Source organism: Amia ocellicauda, chromosome 4 (assembly GCF_036373705.1).
Source record: "Amia ocellicauda isolate fAmiCal2 chromosome 4, fAmiCal2.hap1, whole genome shotgun sequence".
NCBI classification, from domain to species: domain Eukaryota; kingdom Metazoa; phylum Chordata; class Actinopteri; order Amiiformes; family Amiidae; genus Amia; species Amia ocellicauda.
In genome coordinates, this window is record NC_089853.1 from 26,016,085 (window position 1) to 26,034,115 (window position 18,031).

Consider the following 18,031-nt stretch of genomic DNA (forward strand, 5'->3'; position numbering starts at 1 on the left):
GTACACATATGTTGGCTTTGCACTTAACAGCAAAACATCATGTCAGCACACAATTTGTCCCATGACAAAGAAAAACAGATACAATTACATTCTTTGTATTGTTATTATAACCATCCTAATAAATTAGTGTGACTGATGTATTAAGGGATATGCATAATATATCTTTAATCAACAACCAAGTAGTAAAATCACTTACATGTGCAGCTGAATACAAAAACTTGCATGAGAATACTAGTGCCCTGCAGGGGTTTAAATGCACCAAGAAAGAGATTTACTGTTCATACCCAAAGACCTGAGGATATAAACTGCCTCTTGGAAAAGTTCACACAGAAAATAGGTTCTTAGGTGTCTCAATAGCTATTATATGGGAGTATTATGTCTTCACAATTGGTAGCACTAATAAGGTAACCATCTGACACACATGGTTTTATATGTTGGTTCATCATTAGCTATTGTTCTAGCAGATGGTGTGCAGCTACCAAATAAGAGACCCTAAACACTGGGGACACAGCAGTCTGGCTTTTGCATAGATTTGTAGCTCTGTTGGCTACGAAGCAAATTTCTTGCACTCCAAAAACATAATCTAGCTAGACAAACTTTATAATGACGAGTCTATGCTGCCAAGTGGTCAGCATCAGCCCCTGTAACACGGCTCAGCATAATAAAACACATTGCAAGTACTGATTTCCAGTTCAACAAGAAGTACACAGTTTCTTTGTTTTTGGGAAGGTCTCCCTGAATCAATTATGCTTTCATTTATTATGCAAGGCAGTGCAGAATGATTTATTTGTTTGCAGTGTATGAACCTTCGTAAATAAAACTTTTTTTATTGATATACAATGACAGTGGTTAAATTTGGCTTCCAAACAGTCCCTATCTACTAGAAAGTGGTGGTGTAATGAGATTGCCACCACCTTCTGCAATGCTTAGCTATGCCTTCTTAATGAGTACTGAACAATTCTATTAGGGGCCATTTAATTAAAAAAATACAGAAAAAATAAATCATAAACCAAAGTGGATATATCATATAGCAGAAACAATAATTAATATACCAATGTGGATATATCATATACCAAAGTGGATATATCATATAGTAGAATAAATAATTAACATACAAATGTGGATATATCATATAGTAGAAAAAATAATTCATATACCAAAGTGGATATATCATATAGCAGAAAAACAAAAAAAATCATAAACAAAAATTTATATATCATATGGCACAAAAGTATAAATCACATACCAGTTTGCTCATTGTGAGTCTCATTAAATTACTCTGCATTTCCAAGATAAGTACATAATTGTCATTTTCACAGCCCACTGAACAGTGTGTGTGTTCTGTGTGTATACATAGCAGCCAGCAGAGAGCAGCAAGGAGTAGACTCTGGGTTCACCTAAGTGTTTTTATCCAAAGGGAACTTGCCACTGAAGGTTTTAATCAAGGCTTTAAAATGCATCCTATGAAAGACAAACAATTTTAATGTGGTGCACGGCATAAAAATTATAATCGTATAAAGTATTCTGAAGAATATAAAACTTTCACAAACACAAAATGAAACATGCACGTTCCTGTCAATTGTCTATGCACAGATGTTACAAGTTAGAAGCAATACCACAGCCAGCATTTTGATCTTAAATTGAATTCAAAGGAAATCTCTGAATGGATTGTATGTGTATGTTCTTTTTGAACTGGCACAACACAGATTGCTTCAAGGCATGGTCTTGTGCTCTTTTTATTAACAACCGTAATTTGAATTTGAAAATGTTCCGTTTATTTAGCTGATGAGTTTATTTACTTATAATGCTATATTTTTTTAATCTGATATGTATGCATATGAGGAAAACTGTTTTGAAAACAACACTTCATAATATACATGGTATTTGATTGTTTTTAACCTACACTTCTCAGAAATTAGACAGAAAAGTAAACACAACATCAATTTTATGTGTTCAGCGTGCAGAAGACAAATATGTGAAGATGCATCTGTCACTAAAGGAAAAAGTACAGATCCGTCTGTTCCAAATGTTGCTGTTTCCATGCAAATTACAAGCATCTTGATTATGAATGCAGATATGTTCTGGTCCTAATTAGTCTTCTAAAGAAATACAGTAGCTGTTAGAAGAGCACCTTATTCTCTGCTGAAAACAATCTAGCACGTTAAACCAATTAAGCATTTTGAGATGACTCCTAAGAGGTAATGCGAATTTTACAACATTCCTATGCTAAAATAATAATAATACCTATATAACAAAAAACAAAAGAAATAAAGAGATAAACATATAAAATGGAATCCCTGGTTTATTGCATCAAAAAGAATAATACATTCCAGTATATGTTACCATCACAACCAGATTTATGAAACTGTTCCCAAGCTATAGTCTAGGCACAGATGACTGAGCGATTTTATTTTTAGGAAATTTGTTGCTGTATTTTTCTTTGTAATCCATGATATCTTTTGTGCAGTTTGATTCCTGGACTCAAATATATAATAAGTGTTTGTATATATTATTCCCTTAAAAAGGTTTAAGGCATATAAAAACATGTTGATTCCCAGTCTTTTTGAAAGGTGCTGTCCATCTTCTCTTCTCCAAACAAAGAACAAAGATAAACTATTTTGTTATTCGCTTTATTCTGTGCTGTGTGGCAACGTGCCAAATTAGTTTTTCCACCCAGTTGGTTCAATGCATTAAAATTCCTGTGCAAGTACAGAAAACACTATCTATTTTGAATAAAATAATTGCTGTTCTCCGCTCTGTTACACTGGAAATCTGTTGCCAAAATGTTACCTGTTTTGCAAAAAAATACGTGTTTATAGTTTTGATGACTCTTTACCTCACAGGGATGAGAAGCATTAATTTGACAGTTTTTGGTCTTTTTAATAGTCACTGGATTAAGAAAGATGACAATCTGAGAAAGGATTCACAAACATCATGAAACAAATACAATGCTATCTGCTGGCATTTAAATATGTGATCCCAATGGACATAGCAAAAGCAATTAAAAACTAGGGTATTATAGCTCCTATCAGCATCACTCTTTAGGTTGGGACACTACCCGCTCCATAATTGGATTGTTAAGTAAGCTAAACTAAGCTCCTTTCCCAGGGGGGTCATGTACTGGTACATTGGCAGCATAGTCCAGGGAAACTGAAATGACCAGCTCTTTGTTCGTAGGTTTTTAGATGTTTATTGTCCATTTGCCTAACCTCAGAATGACAATCAAATCAGCAAACCGTTTTTTTAATGTGTTAGATCTTAAAAATAGCACGATAAAAGATTTATTTATTTTCAAGTCAATATTTCATGGCTGAGTTCCCCCCCCCCATAACATTTATCCATTCCATGTTTTCCATACTGAATACAGACTAACGTTGCCCGTGGCCCCATCATTCTTACAGATACAACTGCCATATAGTGTCTAGCTGTAATGAAAATATTTCTACTACATTTCTCATTGGGTCTGCACCCCCCAAAAAAAAATGTAATTAACCTTCAGACTGAATGGATGTATCTCTTAATACACGACTTACTTATTATCATAGCATTGGTGCCTACATACATGTACACACTATATAACATTCTATTTTACACACTCGTTACATATATTTTGCCCTGATCACACCCACAATACTCAACTGTGATTCTCCTGAATAAGAAAGCAAGGGAGGAGGAGCTCTGTGTCTTGCATAGGCTTGTGCAGAAGCTGACACACAAACACCTTTCCCTAAGAAATCCACATTACTCAGCTCCGTTTGAGCGTCTAGTGGTGAGGGGCAAAGTTGTGATTCTGAAAGAGCGGCTGCAGGAAAAGTCCCAGAGTCCCCACCACGCAAACAAAGACAAAAATCCACAGAAACATTCGGTCAACAACCATGGCCACATACTTCCAGTCTTCAATCACCTGTGAAAGGAAAACAAAAGAGAACATTAACGAAGGCATAGGATATTTTAAAAAACACTTCATCAATGGTTACTGAGTGGTATACCCAAATTATTCAGTATTATTTCAAAAAGGCATACAATAAGGTAAAGTGCATAATGTATAGCTTAATTTGTACATGCTGATTAAGACATTGTCCTCTAACTGCACAGCTAAGGTGTGGTTTACTCAAAGAAAGAAACCAATGGTAGCACCTGATTGATTGAAAACGTAGGCTACTTGAGATGCAACGAAAAGGTATTCCTTCTACTCCCTATTTTAAATTCATACTTTCAAGCAGTTAACATAAGAACTGGTAAGATTGAAGAACTGGAAGCAGTAATATTTAACAACCTTGTTGTTGACTTTTACATAAAAAAATGTATCTTATTGATAACTCACAACCAGAAGATTGATTTATTTATGGCACAATTTGAAATCTACTTTTACTCACATTTTGGTCATCATCATCTCCCCTCATGTGGTCGGCTACAAAACGCACTCCAGCCACAGCCTCCTGAACCTCCGGCCCATAGCTCGCCGTGTTCCGCTGCCGGAAGTCCTGGGGCTGGGAGAACCCATCATGGAGGTCTGGTATCCGCAGCTCACTCTTCTTAGCTGGGTTCAGGAAGGATGTGGCATTCTTGTAGAAGTGCCCTGGGGAGGAGGAAGAGGAGGCAGAGGAGAGGTAGATGGAAGGCGGGGGAAAGCCCAGTGCAGCCTTACGAGCCCTCAGCTGCTGCTGCCGAAGCCTGTGCCTGGCTGAGTTATTCTGGGGCCTCTTCATGAAAAGGAGGCCAGGGAGTTTGACCAAGAACACCACCTTGACCCAGGGTGGCATGGTGTGTGTGCTGGGGGAGCGGTGGTGCACGTTCAGCACACAGACACTAGTGATGATGGAGAAAGTCACTAACACCATGGTGAACATCAAGTACTTTCCAATTAGAGGCACATCCAAGGAAGTGGGGGGGACAATCTTAGAAATCAGGAGCAAGAAGACAGTGAGGGCGAGCAAGACTGAAATGCAGAGGGTCATCTTCTCCCCACAGTCAGAAGGCAGGTAAAACACCAATATGGCCAGTGAGGTGATTAGAACACATGGGATGATGAGGTTGATGGTGTAGAACAAAGGTTTCCTCTTGATGATGAAGTCATAGGTGAGGTCTACATAAGTTGGGTCCAGTGGGTTGACGATCCTCCGGCCAGGCAGAGCCACAATGTCCCATTCTCCACTGGGGGTAAAATCATCCATGCTGGCCACTCCAGTTTTCAGCACCAGGTCAATTTCAGTGTGGTCGTATGTCCATGAGCGGAACTTGAGAGTGCAGTTCTGTTGGTCAAAGGGAAAGTGCTTGACCTCGATCTTACAGGCGCTCTTATAGATGGCTGGTGGCAGCCAAGAGACGCTGCCATTGAATTGCACTATTGCATTGGTAAAGAGGGTAACTTCATATGTGCCGTCAGCACTATTGTGGGGAAAGATAAAGAGAAAACAGATGTTTTTGCAGTCACTGTTCAGTTTCCTGCAATCTTCTGATGATTTTAAATAGGACATCTTACTTACCCTGTGGTATAAGGTCACCTCTCTCAGCCTAGTCAATGGATAGCCCAAGACAGATTTTGAAATGATCCTCTGAGGTATAAATTAATTATGTACCATCATAAATATGTCTGTTTACAGGTCTTTGTAAATGTATTAATGGTTTTAGAATAGTATGTACTATTTCTTTAATTTGTACAAATACATTATTTAGATTAAATGTTAATATAATGTGATTTAATCGTAAAAAATGCATTCAGTGAGCTAATTACAGATTCATGCTCTATCACTGGAAAGTTAGGCATAATGAACCTCATTTAATATATTGTGGAACCTGAAAAACTACTCTATACTGACATTTAAAAATAATTCTCAAATAGCATGTCGTTCATAGGATACATACAGTATTTTAGATTCCAGTCCTGTGAAAAAGTGTCCTGGGTTAAGGTGCCGGATGGCCAAACAAAACCAGCAAAAACTGGTGTTGCAGAAACTTCTGTTGGGTAAATTATGTTTCATGCCATTTATACACATGATATGTTTCACAGAAGTCGATTCCAGTTTGACCGTTAGTGAAAATAACTAAAGATTCTTATTCCAAAACTCAGCTAACCTCAACATAGTCAATTCTTTACCTACTTGTTGTATAATACAATATCTGGCAGCCATATATGTCGGGGAGGTAGCCGCAGTTTGTCAATCCCATCATATTCCGAGGGATCCCAGGACAGTCTGTAATCGATCCAGTTCTAAGGACAACAAACAGTGTAATTTTTTACTATTGTTCACAAAATCAAAAAACAAAATAAAGTGTCGAGGTGGTTGCTTTGGGAAATACCTGTTTACAAAACGCTATTGAGAACTTGATGTGTATGGTAAATCATCTCATTGGCTGTAATTTATGATTCTTATGCTTATGATCTTCCAAGTTTATTTCCCATTTGCTTCTGAGAGAATTATGCAATATAATTATTAGAGTTTCTTTATTTTCCAGGTAACATCTGGGTATAATTACATTCTTATTTTTCTTAGTATTACAAGTTATGTGCATTATTTTATTTTAAAAAGCTTCAGAATCTAATGTGTGCAGCTAAACCCATCTCAATTTTTTCAATAATCAAAAGCAATGCATGGAATGACATTCGCACCATAAGAGTGAAGCTTACCTACATGACATTAACGCTTTGATGATCTATACATGATCTATGATCTACGATTGTGATGCCTACCTGGGTTAGCCAGACATTTGTTGTCATGATTTGCTCTCTCTCGTTCTGAAAAAAGAACAGACAGCTAAATTCGGCATGAAAACTTCACTGCTGATGCTTTCAAAAAAGGACTATTCCAGTTAAAATCCTTTCTAATATATACAAGAAGAAAGACTGTTGATACTATCTGCACATTGTTTAAAATTAGTTCTAAACATGACAGATAGCTCATTATTTTCCATTAATTCAATAAAACACAAAATTACACAAAGAAACAAACAAAACATGAAAATGGTACAAATATGTAATTTAAAGAATTTTCCACTTAAACATGAAGTGGGATTGGAAAACAATGCTTGTAACATCATTCATTATTTGGTGACCATTCTGTTAAGAAAAGAAGAAAGTGCTGATGAATACTGAGTGTTTCCTGCCATGTTCCAAAGAAATCGTAGATCAGACCTAAACCTCCTATGCATTTTCTCAAACAGGTTTGCGCTTTCTACAATATAATACTGAAGTTGAAATCATATTGGGTGTAATAGAGATGAGAATGTGATGACAAGATGTTCCTGTTTGCATTACTGATATGGGCTGCTCCTGGCCCTGCTTACCACGCTGATAAGTTGAGCCAAGGAGACCTGCAGCTTGATAGTCACTCGCTCTGTGATGTTGGTGGCTGGGCGTATCATTTTGTTGTAGCGATCCTTGGCCAACAGGCAGTTCATAAGCCTTTCCTCGGCATCCGCTGAACTTCCTCCTGTAAAACAAACCTTGATCATCAACAGACAGCAAAACCAGTCCTGGATCACTGAAAAACATAACTGCAAATTCTAGCTTTTGAATACACATTCTGTAGCTCAGTTTTCCAGCTGATAAATAAAACAGCAACAACAGGACATGCATTTGTAATGATTTATAGATATGAAGATTGTATACCTCAGGAACACTGCTAGAAAGAGGTAAAGAGAGTAAATGGAAAGTCTAGTTTAATTGCTGAATGGCCTGCACTGTAATGAGTGCCAGCCTGGGAGTGCTGCTAGATCTCACTGAAGCCAGAGCAGAAACAGCCTGCACTTGCACTTTTTTGCGAGTCATAAAGGAAATAGAAGTCAAATCTTTTTTAGGGGATACAATTTCAAATATATGGATAAACAGGTTTCAGAGGAGACTCCTCAAAAGAGGAAGGGAACTAATGGCCTGTAAGAGAGTCTCAAAGACATTTTCCATTTTGCCAGTTATTTAGCTAAGAGCCTCCTCATCTAATGAACAGAAGGTCTACTGTCAGGGTACTGATATATGTTAAACACATGCCCTAAGGTCAATGAAACACATTACACCTTAACAGCATGGTTGGACAACACCTACAGGACAATATAATTACCCTACATTGTAATTAAAGACAGCTCACAGAGTAAAAATAAAAATAAATATAACTCTGGTAATTGCTTCTTCTATTTAACGGTCGCGGTGGGTTTTCATTACTCGGGAACTCAATACTGGTTTAAATGACCTGCAATACTCTTTCGTGTGTGGTCATCCCCATGGTCTTCAACTTTTACTGCTAATTCTGAAACCTCACCTGATTGATTGACTGGAGCTTCCCTTTGTCATATATTTTGTCAGGCAAGATGATTTACTGTCATCATATAAACTGTAGACAGATGCCATATAAAACTTAATTGACTACAAAAACGTCTTCTTTTTTATTATATCAGTATGTATTTGTATATCAGTCTATCTCACTCGTTTTGTGTCTGTAGAAGAAATAGATAGCATGGATAAAAAGGATCAGGTCAAATGCTTCATAATAATAACAAGAAATGGTAAATTACAGATTTCAAAAGCAATTTTTGTAATTGGCTCGCCTGTGATCAAATTAGTTCCGTTAAAATAATTTGATACCAACATGAAATCATGTGTTCAAGTAGCTTAACGTGCCCACATCATCAAAAACATAATTCACTTTTAAAACAATATGAAATCAATACATATAATCTAAACCAATTATTGGTGGTGGTTTTAGGTGCGGCGGGGGGATCATTATTATTTTAAAGTGGCGCTGGTTCCCGTTTAAAGATGCAGACATCAAATCATCGTGCGGTACCACAAGAAACAAGAAAACAGTTGCTAAAGTTAGTTTTTCTTTGAAAACGTTTGTTAGAAATCAAGTCTTTCTTGTGATAATAATGTGAAACTTTTTTCATAGAACATGAAGTGAATGTATTGAAATTGGTTACTAACACCTGCCCCCCCAATTCCAGATCTCTCCAAGCTCACCATGAATAAGAAGTAGCCAGGCAGCGCAATCTGAACTATGTTTAGGATAAGAAAGTAAATGGCACAAACCACAAACAACGCACTGTGTCTCATTTCACTTGTTTCATTGTGGCTTTCGTTTTATATTGAAAGCATTTTGTAGGATAGTGTCCAATACGAAGTTGCAGGCGCAATGGTTTGTATTCTCGGAGCTCGGAAGGGTCTCCGTTTGCGCACTGAATTACGCGCTATGCTCTACATACAGACTGTAACGTGTGCAAGTCTTGGATTTCAGCTGTGATAAAAGGTTGTGTGATAATAAAACCACCAGATTTGTTATGCAAACTTTCCGCAAAACGCAGTGGAAATGAAACATGTAAATAAATGAGTAAGTAACAAAACATATATAGTCAAACAAAAACTCATTGTTTTGAGCAAACATACTTTAAATGTATCTAGAAAAATATAAAATGGAAAAACATCTCTGTTCTCGGTACTCACTTTGAATCAAAGTGAAGAAGAAAACGCAGAGTGTGAGGGTCCGTTTCAAAGGAGGTGCCATGAAGTCCAACATCCTTGTTTAGGATTCCCATTCGGTGACCTGAGAAACAAGCATGACGCGCACATATGTGACAAAGCTCACATTGGACTGTACATGCCAATTCACATACAGCTTTGCTATGGACAGAACACTTTGCTGGTTGTCAGTTTACCGCTGCATCCCTGCTGGTGCATGGAAAGAAACAAAGAAATAAGGCAGATGCGGTGCACTGGGAACCAGCTGGAGCTCTGTGCGGGATACTGTGCTGAAGTCGCCGGTGCTCCGCAATGACACTCCCCCTCCCCCTCCAGCTCGCCGGATCAGTGACCGCACACCCCCTGCTCTGGCTGCGCTCCAGTCTGCACTCGCACTTCTGAAGTCCGTGTCTGGTTACTTACTATACCCACAGAAGTTATTACCCCTAAAGTTAAGGTTAGCACCCGTTTGGGTTAACTTAAACTTAACAGGGCCTGCAGATCACGCTCAGAGAAACATTGTTATGTACAATATTTGTGAAGATTGACTAGGGGTGATGGTTAAAGCCTTATTATCCTTATTATCAGCCATACCCAACACCAACATTTGAATCTGCACACTACCCGCAACTCGGCACATCCAAGGAAATAGAAACTCAATCCTATCCATAATCATGGATGGATGTAACTTTAACACTCAGCAATGCAAACTCTAACCCTAGTCTGAAACCTAAACATCAGTGCTGTGCACAATATATCTTACCTAATCAACATGGGTCGATTGCAACGAACTGAAAGCTGCGTACTAACTGGAGATCATTAGGGGTTAGTGCGCAGCTCTGTACTAAACTAGTCCGCAAATTTAATCCCCACTGCAACGAATTTAGCGGCTGAAATTCGTCCCCATCTGCGGACCCAACAAGGGGCCGGATTAAATCAAAACCTTGACCCACCAGCTAAAAGCAAACCACAGAACTGTACTCAGCTGCGGCTTCATTTTTAGTAAGAGGCTACTTTCTTCTAATCATAAATGCATCCCTGATTTTACCTTTTCCCACATTGAGAGGACTAAACTTCAAGTGAACTGTAAATAAACACAAATTTCATTTTGAAAGAGGATACATGCATGTTCATTTTCAGATAAGCTAATAACTAGATGAATCTAAATCACAATTTAACAGGCAACAACATTACTTCTCCAGACGATTCTCCTGCAGGATTGCTATCAGTTTCCTGGAAATTATTGTTTTATTCCTTTAGACTCAAGGGCTGGAAACACTAGTAAATACATTGTTTTTCCATGGTAGTTAAATTTACAGTGGTAAATATTACTGTTCTCTGTGTGGTAATTGCTGCATAGTCTTTCTGTCTTGAAACTGGGAGGTTTGATGAGCATGAAGACAACTAATACTGACTGGTTTAATTTAGTATTGATGTTTATATCCTTCCCAAGCTAGTTCTATTGCTTTGAATGTAAATTGGCTCCATAGTGCATTATGTATTTTAAGTGCATACCTCATATATGATGTTAAAGATATTTTTAAATTTTTAAGTTTTTTTCTCTATTACATACAGTATAATGAACAAGAATGTCTGCTACACTTTTATATTGCAAAGTTATGTGGTACAAGGTTTAGAGATTAGGATGAGAGGTTAATATCATACTGTTGGGTATGCTAGCACAGCAAATAAGAAAAGTACTGCTTAGTGAACAGAGCGAAAGTGATGAATGAATGTTCTGTGTTTAGCGTGTAAAACTGATATCACTGGGTTACTTCTTGTAAGGCTACAGCTTGAGGTGAATCCATAGTTGGACTGCTTGGCCTGAATACTCCATTGTAGAAGACCTGTAGACAGACATTTCAATGAGATTTACCAGTTTCACATTTGGCATATTAATGCTGATTTCTTCTGTTCCTTCTTGGCCAGACTTGCCATCTGTGTATTTTGTTGAAAAACTGAAAAGCTAAAAATTTGGGCAGGTTGCTGTCAGATCTGCTCTGCTGTGCATCTGAACACAAAGGGTATTGTTCTGAGGCCTCCTGGTACATAACTCTGTCTTTTTCATTATATTCTCTAATAGAATAATTTTGTAGCCCTGGGTGAATTCACATTCAATTTGTCTTAGAGCATTTTACTCCATAAATTTACATGTAGAAAATACTACAGACAGAGTGAAATTATTCCTGTTTTTAGTCATATTAATTTGCTTCTTAAATCATTCCTCTAATAAATACTCAAAGCTCTGTTTTCTTTATTTCAACATTTATCTAGTCTGTCAAGAAAGGCTTTCTGTCATTATTGGGGGGAAGGGGTGTCACAGCAGCCAGAATGGAGGAGATTGTTTTCTTAAATATTATAGCCTTATTATAATTCCAGTGGACATTAAATTACCTTGTAAATATTAGGAGTGTATATGAAACACTTCAAATTATGTAAAGTTTACACATGGTTATTTGCTAATAAAAAACAAGGAAAAAAATATGTATTAGATGTCACTGCAGCCTCATACTCTATGGTAATTTAATTCACAAATAAAAAAACAAACAATTGCACTTTGACTAATTAAACAAATAAAAACTAATTACGATTAGTATAAACGGTTATTGAATAAGTCACAGTCTTAAAAGAAACATCAAGAGACCTAAACCTTGAGTAAGAAACATTGCAATCAAAAATAATTTCATTGTGCATGCAAAAACGTGTATGAAAAAATATATACCTGATATTCTGTAAACTGATGGGTATGATTAATTTTGAAGAACTTGTAATTTATCATTAGACCGCACTTGGAAGTCAACAACAGACCAACATTCATCACCAGAAAAACACAGCAAAAGGCTGAGATCGACAATTATTAATACAATATAAGGGAAAGAAAGTTATTAACCTGGATAAGATCTTATTTTGTTTTGACAGACATTTGTTTGTCATTATATTTTCACAGGAAAGCAATTCCTCGATCTTGTCAAACTGGCATTTAAATGGTGGGAAAGGAACACTGGGTTTAGTGTGGAACTGGAGTGTGTGTGCGCATGATCTTGTATATATGAAATGATCAGAGTAAAATTGCATTACCTTTGGTTCTCAGTAACTTCATAATGAACATTAAAGTACTCCCCAGTACTGTCACCTTTTTAATGAGCATTGAAACACTCCATTCTCAATGGTCCAGCAGTTACCACTGCACTATAATAAGCCATTAATGTTTAAGAGGCTATTAATAAAAAGTATTACAGGGCAGAGGTTCAAATTAGTACATTTAACAGTGCTCCGTTCTCAAATTCAAAGCGCTTGCTCTTTAACAAAAAGTTAATTTCTCAGTTGTCAGTACTTTAACACGAAGCAACTTACCTCGAATTATGTGACTGTAGGGTAAAACAATATATTTTACTGTTTTATTTATATAATTGTTTATTTATTTGTTCATTAAGAAATTAAATTGTTTGATTTGATATTAGTTGATAACCACTACTCTCAACCCTGACACCCTTGTCACCTTACACTTTTGAATAATCAATAACCCACAACACACACTTCACTGCACAGCACTTTCGACCTTCAGCTTTACAAGACTGTGTGCGTAATATGTTTTTAATTCCACCTTTACATGGTTCTATGCATATTCCAATTAGCATTATTCGTGGTGCTATAATTAATTCAACCAGTTTCAGGAGTGGTGTCATTTACCATAATCATAATGCATTTATCAAGGGTAGTGGGAGAATAACACCTTGATTCATGGTCTATCCTCATCAGATTTTCAGTGCTATTCCTTTTAATTGCTAGAAAAAAAAAAAAAAAATATATATATATATATATATACTCTGGTTTAGATGTGTCAAAGTATAATTAGAAATGTAACACATATTCATCATCTTATTAACTCTAATTATGATAGATGGGAACTGGAGTCATTGTTGTTCTGTATGTTACTTTTAAGTCCACAAGGAACTGAAGTGATAAATAGAGTTAAATATAAAATATGAACAATTAGTTTGATAGAAGAATTCTGTTAGGATTTGGAAGCGGTGAAGAACACATCTTTGTTTTGAATCTTGTAAAAGCTACTGCTTTTGTGAAATAATTTTAGACCCATTGTCTGCTATATTGTGCACAAAAGCAGCCTCAGCCTGTAACAGACAGTGCTGTCATTAATGTTTTTCATAAAATCATAATGTTTTTTAGTGTTTTTGTGGTAACAGTTTAGATTGTGTGGCCAAATGTAATATTAAATTGATATTCAATTGAAAATACATTAACATTCAATTACTTTATAATTAAAGTTCAATAGAATGTTAATGTAATATCTATCTATTCCAAAAACTGTCAACGTGGAAAACACAATGTCAGCCATCTAAAGTGGAGATATTTATGTTTGCCCCAATTGTTTCTTGTTACTTGGCTTATGGGTTTGACATCTCCACATTAGATGGCTGACAATGATTTTGGTAAAGATAGATATTACATTGATATTCTACTGATATTTATTTTGCCATTAGTTGAATGTTAATAGCTTATCAATCGAATATCTATTTAATATTAAATTGGGCCACGTAATCTAAAGTGTTGACATTTATTTTTTACTTTTACATTATTTTATATTTCTTCTTGACACTGCAGCAAGTCCACACCGTCAAAATGACCCTCTCTGGTTCTCTGTGCAGACGCACATCACCACCTATTCAGTCCTGAGCTGACAGAAAATAAGCTATCCAATATCATCAGAGATATCAGTGACGAATGCAAAGAGAGGGTATGTTGGATTGTAAAATTGCTGTTATAAAACATTGTGTAGGGAGTTCGAAAAATATGTGGTAACTCCTCAGCTGTTACCACCATATACTCCTAACTGAGCATCATGGTTTTCTGCATAAAACACATTTTATGGCCTTTTCACTTTGCCTTCAAAGTCTTACTTTTCTTACAGTCAGCAGAGATGTGAGGAACAGGACTTCACAAGTTTCCTTGTGTATAGCACTGTCAACAGTAGGGAACATGCATGTTTTTGAGCTATTATAATTGCTAAGAATCACAATACTACAATATGTTGCTCGTATAAAAGTTTCTGGCATAGTAGCCTTGACTTCACACAGAAAATTAATCTGCTAACTAACTTCTTATGAAACTCTTTTTGTCATTGAAATGAATAGGCAAATAAGCATTAACAAAGGTATTGGGCCACAGTAAATTCACCTGAATTATCTTTTATTTTATTTAGTGTGGTAGGACATAGCCAGATTGTGTTTTAGTATGTCTGCTGGAGATAATGCTAGAATCTGGGTTTTAATTAGCAGTGGAGGTGTATTGATTGCATCCATGTGGGCTACGGGTGAAAGATGTGTTCTGCAAAGATCTCTTGGCCGTTCCATTCCTCACTGTATTAGGAGCTGAAGAGAGTTTAAAAAAGCCCAGTCAACACCCTACAGTAGCATTCTTGGCAAGTACACAAAATTGGGAGAGGACATATGAAAAATGGAAGCGAAATGCTCCTAAGTACAAGAGAAAAAGTGATGGAAATAATGCCAAGGTCCATTCTTCTTTGCTGCAGAACCTGAAAAATTCTGAAGTTGACAGAACCTGTGATCACATTCTGGCCAACATTGAGTGAGTGTCAGTGTGGAGTCTCTGGCACTGACTCAGGAAATGCAAAAAGGAGTATAAATGATGCTAAGAGTGCTTCTGGTCTTTTACAGTGCCAAGAACACTCACTTTCTCTTTGGAGTGAATTACTGAGACCATCATATTTGCACACTTTTAAATACTTCTCAAAATATCCATATTGTATTAAAGTATCAGGAAAATATATTTTTTAAAAGAAGATGCAAGTATGTATTTATTCCTTGGAGAAAATAAGATGATGTGTTTCTTAAAATTATGACAATCATGATAGGTATACACATTGTCTACCGATTAAACAACATATTACATTCAGGATGATGGTATAGAGGGATATCTCTAGACTCTTAGGTCAAAGAGGTTATACATCCTGGATAGAATATATTTAGATTATAGCTGATTTAAACACTAATGTGTTAGTGAACCATTGAGAGTGCTGCACTGATTTTAGTTTTCCCATAGGGTAGTCAAGATAACACATTTCAGCACAATTAACAGGGACTGACAGGGAGGGACTTGAACCCATCAAAACAGAGAGCTAAGGATTCACAGCTAAAGAAAAGGCCTTGTGGGCTTCTTCAGCATTTATGAACATATCAAGCCTGACAATTATTATTATTTTCAGTGCTAGTGAAGGGTAAAATCATATTCGTCTTAAGGCCCTTTAACATTGCAGGGCCAGATTAAGCATTGTACACTTTATGTGATGTTACTTTAATGACTGAGTCTGGTAATGTTTCCTCAGAATCTAATACAAAAGTATGATGGTACGTATGGTTAAAAACATTATTGCAACCAAATTTAATACAAGTGAAATAGAGAAAATTCAGATTGGTGTTACATCTTCATTAGGTTCTCTAAATGAACCTGTGGATTATTTGTGTATAATTTAAGTCAAATACATATTTTGTATCGGTTATGCTTATGAGCCATAGTGAGCATTTTGGAATCACTAGAGATCGCCTAAGCACAACGTCTATGTTTTTTTGCCTTTGACAGGGCCTTCAGGAAAGCACAGCATGTCAAACAGCAAGTCATTCTTGAATTAAGAGTGCTGTAAAAGAATGGTACAGTGGTTATTCTGCTAGTTCTGTAGATGTACTGTAAGTCATGTGATCATTAGACTGGTGTAAATTGAAATATAGTCCAAGCTTATTTTTACGTGCAGATTGAGACACCTTGATATGGATGTGGTTTTGGGTTTTTCTGCAACTGTACAGTAATGTTTACTTTGTACAGTGCAGTTGAAATATTGCAACAAGCATTGTGTTTGTTTGTTGCTAAAACCAATAATTCAATGTTTTGAATTGAAAGAAGTAGCACATACTGCCTTCAGAGTCTATCTGTCCAAAGTGTAGTCAATTCACTTCAGCAGCATAAAGTAAATGAGAAAATGCTTTAAATTAAACAAAAACAGCTTGAATGAATACTGCTTGTAAGGAAGTAAGCCCACACAGACACAAAATCTCTTCTCATTTGAAATAATAGATTGACTTAAAAAGGAACACAGACTTTAAGAAACACAGTGAACAGTGTGGAGTTTGACCCACAGGTCAGGAGTGAGACATGTGTATATAAATCCCTCCCTTTTGCCAATAAGAGAATTTATTTCAGGTGCTCAGTCAATCAATAGGCTATTGTGATCCATCATTAAGATGGACTGGAGCGCTTGATGCTAATAGAGTGCTTTAAAGCAGTTCACTCAGGGAGAGCATTAGTGTTTTGTCTGAACTTTAAAAAGCTTCCTTATGTTGCAGAGCAGGCAAAGAGGGGACAGCGAACACAGGTAAACATAGACACCATTTGCATTGAACGTAACACAAATAGGCATGAATGATGTTGCAGGAGGATAGCAACACACCATCAAATTATTAGATCTCCCTTCCTCTTTATAGCAACAGAGATGTGGCAGGCTTGCAGAGTGGGATTGGGCATCGGCTGAATCACTGCAGGTGTATCTCATTGGTGTGAGGGCTCAAATAAAATAAACTTGTACAATTAATTAAGGCAAATACGACACATTAATAAAATCATGTAATTAAATGAAATACACAGCATTAAAAAAACACTTAAAATTAGGTAAAACAACCAAAACCAAACAAAAATACATTGAATAAGGTCTGCTCTGGCACGTGACGATTATTTGAAATGATCACCTTGATCATTATAGATGAAAATCATTCTAAATCTTGAAAATTCATTACAAATCTGGTCTTACGTTTCAGATATGTTCCTGATAATTAGCCGAATAGTATGTAAGTATAGTCAATTTACTCATGCAGATAACATTTCACAGATATGTTATACATGTGAAGTTTAAATACTCTGAACAGTACAGATACTCCTGCCTTCTGTCAACAGTCTAAAGCAAAATCAAGATTGTCATTTACGGATATAGACTGACCAGAGATAATGATGCAAATGGTCCCTGAGTCAGTTGTACATCTGGGGAGGGGGTATAGAAAGGGAATATACAGTTAGGTCCATAAATATCTGGACAGTGATAGAGATGTGACAGAGCTGATAGAAACCCGCATCCGTCCAATGCGGATTTTAAAGCATTAAATCCGTCTAATGTGAATGCGGATGCGGACGTAGTGTATTTATTAATAGGTTGAGGGGCATTTTATATTTGCCAGTATTACTGTAAAATCAGTTTGCTACAGTTTTTATTAAACAAAATGAAATATTTAACACATTTCATTTAAATGCTGTAAATGTGAAATAGAGCTGAAAAAAAATCAGCTCAAATTCCTAAAATTGAATGGTTTCTTAAGTTGTTAACATACATCTAATACTACTATTACTAGTCACTTTACTACTTACATGTAGTTTATGCTAGTAGTTGTACATTACATTTCAAAAACTCAAGCAGCTCAGTTTTGTTAGGCACACTGTTGCAAGATTGGGGGATTTCCCCCCAAATTTAGGGGTTTTTTAAATGCCCTGTGGGAAATATTAGGGCAA

The 18,031-nt window shown here is 36.4% G+C and overlaps 1 protein-coding gene across 1 annotated transcript; it reads right to left on the bottom strand.

The window, feature by feature from the left end:
• Positions 1–1,995: 1,995 nt before the first annotated feature.
• chrnb4 (cholinergic receptor, nicotinic, beta 4 (neuronal)) lies at positions 1,996–9,739 on the bottom strand. The gene is made up of 6 exons (XM_066701648.1): positions 9,431–9,739; positions 7,285–7,430; positions 6,692–6,736; positions 6,102–6,211; positions 4,377–5,388; positions 1,996–3,904 (listed from the first exon to the last, which is right to left on the bottom strand). Exons 1-6 carry the CDS (start codon positions 9,501–9,503, stop codon positions 3,764–3,766), a joined length of 1,527 nt encoding a protein of 508 aa, XP_066557745.1. The 5' UTR covers positions 9,504–9,739; the 3' UTR covers positions 1,996–3,763.
• Between the last annotated feature and the right edge of the window lie 8,292 nt (positions 9,740–18,031).

What these genes read in the sequence shown, in the direction of transcription:
- chrnb4 (XM_066701648.1), bottom strand. Translation starts at nt 9,503, where the DNA reads ATGTTGGACTTCATGGCACCTCCTTTGAAACGGACCCTCACACTCTGC. An exon ending in CTTCTTCACTTTGATTCAAA is followed by an intron (nt 7,431 to 9,430) that starts GTGAGTACCGAG and finishes TTTGTTTTACAG; the next exon opens with GAGGAAGTTCAGCGGATGCC. An exon ending in GAGATGATGATGACCAAAAT is followed by an intron (nt 3,905 to 4,376) that starts GTGAGTAAAAGT and finishes TTCCTTTCACAG; the next exon opens with GTGATTGAAGACTGGAAGTA.